The 7414-nt window shown below is 38.8% G+C and overlaps 1 protein-coding gene across 1 annotated transcript in view; it reads right to left on the reverse strand.

The window, feature by feature from the left end:
• LAMA2 (laminin subunit alpha 2) overlaps positions 1 to 7414 on the reverse strand; it is a 576898-nt gene that overhangs the window by 250872 nt on the left and 318612 nt on the right. Inside the window, exon 18 of the mRNA XM_019520301.1 lies at positions 1324 to 1535. Coding sequence (XP_019375846.1) covers positions 1324 to 1535 — 212 coding nt within the window. The remainder of the gene's footprint in view (positions 1 to 1323; positions 1536 to 7414) is intronic.

Below are 7414 nucleotides of genomic sequence, written 5' to 3' on the forward strand. Positions count from 1 at the left end.
ACACACACACACACACACACACACACACTTCAAGAGTCTCTAATAAGATGAACTTCAGTTTCTGGGTGCACAGCTTGAGATATTAGAGGCCTAATTTCCAAAAATTTGGAATACTTACAATTTACAAGTCATTCTATCTACAAGAACTAGGATAGCTTAGATCCTTAGGATGAGAAAAGGAAACAGAATGAGGGGTGCCAAAAGTAAGGTACATCAAATCAGAGTCCATGAACCTACTTTTCTCATTGTCAAAAGAGCAAGTTGCCAACAGACCAAATCTTTCAGCCATCAATACAGGCTTCTAAGTTTCATGCCTTAGCCAAGTATTCTGGAAACATCCCTTGGTAATCCCTATAACACTCAACAGTTAGGTGATGGACTGGTTCTCCTTTCACTTATTATTTTATACCGATGTACAGGCAGTCCTCGACCTACAACGCTTCGCACTTACAACATTTATAAATTGACACCCTGTTTCAACTTTCTGATGTCAGTTTTGGCCTTACAACGCTTGCTCTGATGCGATGCCACGCCAGTGAACTAGCTCGCTGCATCACCCATCTCCCTGGAGAACATCTGTCCAAACTTCCTTGGACACTTTTTTTAAGAAAGCAGACAAGACTCCAGAAAAACCTGCAGGCAAGAACCCTTCAAAAAGTGCAGCACAGTCTCCTCAAAGAAGTCCTTCCAAATGAATGTGATTGCAGCTATATTACTCACCTATAATTGATTGAGTACAACATTTTGGGTGATTTTTGGTGAAAACAGAGTATCGGGCCTTGGTTCAGGAACCAATCCCCCATTTATAACATTGTTTCCTATGGGAAAATTGGTTCCAAGTTACAACGTTTCAACTTAAGACATGGTTTTCAGGAACCAAATGTGTCATAAGTCTGAGGACTGCCTGTAACTCCATTTGCCTCAATGGAGTCACTCCTGATTTAAAACAAGGGAATGACAGATTCAAGTCCTAAAGGAAATAAAATGTTTCACCACTGGACCTCAGTAAAAACAATGTCCTCTTAGGAAACAGAAATATTGTGTACTAGTTGCTGGGCCTCTTAACAGAACATCTGAAAAATATGCCCTTTGCTACAGTGCCAAAGACACCCAAGTTACGACCATGTCAGTGTAGCAGGAAGATTTTTAAGCTTTATGCATATGCTGAAATCCTTCTAGACATACATATTAATATAGCATTATTAATATATGTATAAGTATACTGTATCACTTGCATATACGCAGCCCCCTACTTCTCAGGTGCTAAGCAGTGTGTTGCTATGGAATATATCTGTTCTGTCAGGAGCAGAAAAGCGGACTTACGTTGACAGTTCCTTGCATCAAGAGCATCTCCAAAATATCCGTCAGCACACATCTCACAGAACTGGCCTGCTGTACCTGGCTTACATATCAGGCAAGCTCCAGACAAGCTGTCACAGCTGCCAGGTATGGAGAAGTCAAGGTTGTCATTACATGGGCATGGCTGGCATGATCCCCCTGGTATTAAAGGTTGCCCAAAATAGCCTTCTGCACACCTAAGGTAAAAGAGACAACATTAGTCAGGGTCCTTACCTAGCCCTCTTATGAGAAATGTTTATAGTTGTGTTGTCTTGCTAATCACTAAAGATGATTTGATTCCCTTTCAAGTGTTTCTTAAGTGCCTCTCTCTCTCTCTTTTTAACAGCACTGTAGATATAGTACCAGCTGAAATCCTGCCAGCTCTGTTAATAATTAGATTTCAGTGGGGGAAAAAATCTTGTCACTGGCACTGAAGACGAGACAAAAGCATAATAAGAAATCTGTCTATTGGCACTCTAGAGGAATTCAAGTCCACATTGGAAAGGCTTTGTACTACAGCACATCATGTGTAGCTGCTTTTCTGTATTCACTAACCAGAAAGGCTGACAATTCCACCCCCCATCCAGGCAACTACCTCCCCCACCCGCACCATAGAAATGTATTTGGAGAAAACAGCTTTATAAAATTATATGGATGCAAAATTATTTGTTTGTATAATAATAAAAGAACCCCAAATCTTCTGCACTGAGAAATCTGTTTAATTATAGAGGTGTGTATGTCTGTGTATATGGAGGTCATGTAAACATATCTCCATAACACAGGAATCACTCGACTGTCACTAAATAAAATATATCTTGTATTGCAAATTTCAAATCAGAGATATTTAAAAATATCACATTTCTGTATTTCTACTCTGGGACTTCCTATAGATATCACATAAAACATGACAGTAAATCTGACTGAACATCAAGGTATATTTTAACAGTGTATTTCTACTACTCTTGTAGCTCATTTCTCATTTATATTCTGACCTACTCTCCCTTTCCTCTAAATTTGCTCACACTTCACAGTTAGACCAACTTGTAAAAAAGGGGAAGTAAAAAAAGGAATGTAAAATCTCCAGGTTCAGACTAATATTGTTATTCATGTCATTTCAGATGAATTCAGACTAGTGTAATGGTGGGCCAAAGCTACATGAATACCATATAGCATAAACTGAACTGTTCACAACTCATTTCAAGTGCAACTCTAATATTCTAATGCAGGTATCCTCTCCATGTCTTAGTAAACTGGGCAGTAATGGTGAACAAGAATCTTGTGCAGGGTGCTTGAGTAGCTCTGCAGCACTTTCAGGCTCGTAATTTTGCAGTAACTTTATACATTTTCGTAAAGACCATCTCTTTCTTTGCACTTAGCATATGTGCAGTGCCAGAAACCTTCCAATTGGTTCCTAAATAACTGTATTTTCACATGTATTTATGAAATGATGATTAATTTTGATATTAACAAGCTTATACAATGATGGACTTAAGAGAATTTAAGACTAAAGAAGAAATTCTATCGGGATCTGATGAAGTATCTATCTGTAGTGAGATGCCATACACATTAAATATGTCTTTTTTTCTTTCCCCATACAACTGAAAACTGTTATAATTAGGGTTAAGTAATCCTACTCACACAAGTCGTCCAGATGGTACTATTTGTGTAAGCACTTGATAACATGAGCAAAGTTTGCAAACTTCATTTTATAAGGTTTATTCCTCATCAGTAGCTTTCTTCTACAGTAGCTTTTCTTGCAACGGGAGTTACCAAACTAGAATCAACAGCCTTTAGAATTTTGCACCATATTTTTCCTGATTTGTTTTATTTTCAGAGCTTCAGGACTTGTCACATGTACCACAGCTGTTAGTGGTTCCCAGCAAGGAAATGGATATTTCACATGTCAGGGACTATTAAAGACCAGTTTTCAGCTTGCTTCCTTCAAAATGAGTTACCATATCTGAAGAGATGACATCTAATTTGCAAGACTTCTGGGAACCCTTCTTAATACATGTTCCGATTAATACCAACTATCCTTTTCCCAAAACAAGGAACTACTGGGTTCTCCATGAAACATCTCATTCTAATTAAAGGGAATGATATGTCAGGAGCCACACCTATGCTTTTCTGATGAATCTCTCATGTGAGTAGTATACTTATTGCTGGAAGGATATATCATACATCCACAATTTACTACTAATCCCTTTTTCTTTAATTAATGTTTATTCATTTTCCATTTTTTCTCTTCTATTCAGACTTCAGTTCTGTATCTGATGATACCCACGAAAACATATAAAGCAGCTCATAGGCAAAGGACTCCAGGTGTTTGTGAGTACTCTGCTGCTAATCATATAACCCTTCTATTTATAACAATAGATTTTAAAAGCTTTTTGTATTGACTGGTTAAGATTCTGCTAATTAAAACTAGAGTAAACCACAATCCCATGGACTTTGTCAGCCTCTCAAAACTATATACTTTCTTGAACCCTAAATATATTTTGAAATAGTGGCAAGCTTCAGTATGAAAGCATGTTGTATGTCTGTGCTATGCAGAAGATCATGGTAAACATTAAAATAATCCACTTTTACTAATCCTATATCTGCTCCCTTTAGGACATTTCCACTTCAGTTACTGTCCTCTTATTCAATGTGTTATGCCTTTTTGGTGTGCTCACATAAAAGAAGAACAATGATTCATGTGACATGGAAAGTTAATTTTCTGTATTAAGGAAAAAAAATGACATCCTATCTTATCTGCTGACTACAACAGACCAACTATTGGGAGGGAAATAAGGAAAGGAAGGGCTGGAGGGAGACAGAGAGAAAGAGAAAGAGAGAAATAAGAGAAAAAAGGGAATATAATAATTTTGCCTTTTTTCCCTCTTTCTCTCCTTCACTCTTCCTCACTCTCAGTTTTATATTCATGGTTTGCCCTCCCTGTGGCTGGCAGGTAGCCTGTGTCAGTGCTGGCTACAGAGCTATTTGCAAGCTGCAAAATATATGCCTTCTCTCCCTGAAAGCTTGCAAAAAAAGAATTTTTTTGCTACCATTTAGTTGGTTCAATAAAAGATATTGCCTCTGACCCAAGAGCTTTGTTTATCTCTATTTCTTTGACCAACGTGGTTATAACATACATCCCTGAAACATAGAAGATATCATATTTAGCCATTTGGAAATGTAAACTTTATTGATAACAAAGAAAGAAAACATTTTTACCTCCCTGTCTGACATAAGACACCTCCAGGGAAGAAGCCTGCCTAATCTGCACATCACAGAGCACTGCTCTCACAAAAGGACTCGGAGGTACCCAGGGGAATAAACTTCCACCTTCTACCTCCTGTGTGCAAAATTAAGTTTCTTTTCTACCTAGGAGAACTTTTACAATCTTGTAATTCTCCTCAGCCTGAAGAAGGGTGTTTGTTCCCAAAATCTTGCAAGCAAAGACATTTTTTTTGCTACCATTTAGTTGGTCTAATAAAAGATATCACCTCTGACTCAAGACTTTGTTTATCCAGTTTATTAGAGCTGCATCCATGCAATTAGGAGCCACAAAATACCAGATTTTGCAGTTCATTTAAGGGGACCATTTTTTAAATAAAATACTATTCAACGTGACTGAAAAAGGCCGATTCAAAGTGACCTATACAGGCAACCCCTGCTTAATGCTGTTTCACTTAGTGCTATTTCACTATAAAGTTCATTTGAAATTGATACCTGATTTCACTTAGAGCTCAGCGAGTTTCATTATAACACTAACTGTCACCATCTTGAGTCATTAAAAAAATTGCAGTCACCATCTTGGGTCATCAAATATTTTGGGTTTCGCTTAACGCTCATTTCACTTAACACTCCGTTTTTCAGGAACCAATTAAGAGCATTAAGTGGGGGTTGCCTATAAATCTTTTAACTATCCAAAGGGCCTGGTTATTGCCTTGTCCACCCAGCTGTGCCAGATCAGGGTAGCAACAATTAGCATATCTAACCTCCAACCAACAAAAGAATGATTTTTTACTTGAAGAAACCCTATAAATTATTTTAAAATAGTTTTATCTATGCATTACATACAAAAAAAATTTAAAACATTATTTTTGTTGCCAAGCAACACACTCAACAGCTTGGAAATACCAGATTTATGGTTGTCCTTGCAATTTTCATTTGACTCCCCTGTGCATTCAAGACAAGCTGTAGATGAGGCTGGGGTCCTGTCAAAAACAGCCACTGGTCATGTAATTAAAAATCGTAATGCATAGGCTGGCCAAATTAATGTGCATGTGCAACCATAAATATGATGTTATCTATCTATGATGAACCTCTTTTCTCCCCCAGTTGCAGAAGTTCTTGCCCTATATCATATCTCTGCTGTGGAAGTGATGGGGCATGTAATGTGATTCTGGAAACATGTTGTGGGTCCAGTGGGGTTATGGGAAGTCTTGGCTTAGCGCTATCTATGCAGGAGCTGGGAAACATCCTGGTCTGTACCATGTCATGAGGAATGGCACCAGTAAAACAGGATCTGGAATCTGTACTAGGCCCAAAGTAGAGGTATGGGTGTGCCTGGCTCTCTTCATCAAAACTACAGCCTGTCTGGCAGGTCTTATGCATTCTTCATACTAATACTTTGGCAAAGTCAGGTGCCAGACTCTTTACATGGTTCAGTGATGTTGGCAGGTTGCCAACTTTTTTTCCTGAGAAGCCCAAGTGAGAGAGCAGAAACAGTGCTTTCTGACAGTTTTCAAATTCAGCTGAATTGTAGAGTTCCACAGGATGAAGAAAAGGCACTTCTGCAGCCTGCATAGCTTCTTCCTGCTGAATATCAAAGGTCAGACACAAGCACTGAAGATATTACTGCTTTACAAAATGTCAGGTAAAATCTATATAGGATTCACCCTATAAGAAGTGAAAGCAGGTTTGTTAGAGCTATAGAAATAAAAGCTTTTTAGAGCTTGTTGTCTAAGAGAACTGCATATTACTTCATAGTAATTTAGGGCTGTTAATAGCTGCATATGACTTAGATCAGTTGCCCGTTTGCAGTTGCTAAATTAAAAAGGAATTTCACGAATATTTTTGGCAATGACATATCCCCTTTTAATAGCAAATACATCATGTTTTCTTCTGTTTATAATCATCAGTGGTTCCATGAAACTTGTTACAACTGGAAAAAAAAACCCTACCACTTAATCAGATTCCATCCTAAGGAATCTACAGCTTATGTTCCACTCAGAAATAGCACTTGTTGCCCATGGTAGCTGTCAGTAACCCTACATTGACAAACTGCCACTAAAGTGCTCTTGATGTGATTTATTTCTGCAGCCATTAATTTCACAGTCCCCTAGTTGAAAGGAGGGTGATGGCTTCCAAAGCAGACAGGAAAAGACAAGCAGAAATAGCACTCAGCAAAACAGAAACAGTGATGATGGGTGGAAGCAGGTGACAGGCTGCACTCTCTCTTTGTGGGGTAAGGAAAGTAGACAATGTGGGAAGATACAGCGCTGTAGGGGGATTTGAAAAGCAGTCACTGTGACTGCAAATTGGAAAGGAAGGAATCTGGGAGGATTAACAATATACAAAAAGTGTAAGAGGGGGTGATGAGGTCTCTCTTGCATATGCTCTCTCTCGCATATTTTTGTTGTGTTGCTTTTCTTGCTATAGCCTCACTCCTACCTCTCATCCTACAAACTGCAAGATTTTGCATTCATTGGTCTTGACTTACTTGAGGTTCTGCATGGACACATGTGGAGTAAAATCCCAGTCCTGGGTCCAAAATGGCAGAGTGGAACGAGTTTCAGTGGTACCCTTTGGGGAGGTCACATACTGAGTGGCTAGCAACTGGGATCAGAGATAAATCTGCTAAAGTAAACTCTTGCTTACAAAAGCATGTGCAGCACTGATTTAGTCAGTCTGTAAGGTGCAACTCTACTTTGCCTTCTGCCTGGGATAAGGAAGTCTGAGGATATGCCGTTTCAGCCTTTCCTTCAGGCTACAGTGTTCTTATGCTGCTCTTTACACATTCCTTCTCTGGTGAGTCTCTTAAGAGAGCATAGAATGCAAATGCTGCTTTCTCTCCTACAGGCGTGAT

Source organism: Gavialis gangeticus, unplaced genomic scaffold (genome assembly GCF_001723915.1).
Source record: "Gavialis gangeticus isolate Ggan-Ray unplaced genomic scaffold, GavGan_comp1, whole genome shotgun sequence".
Lineage (NCBI taxonomy): Eukaryota > Metazoa > Chordata > Crocodylia > Gavialidae > Gavialis > Gavialis gangeticus.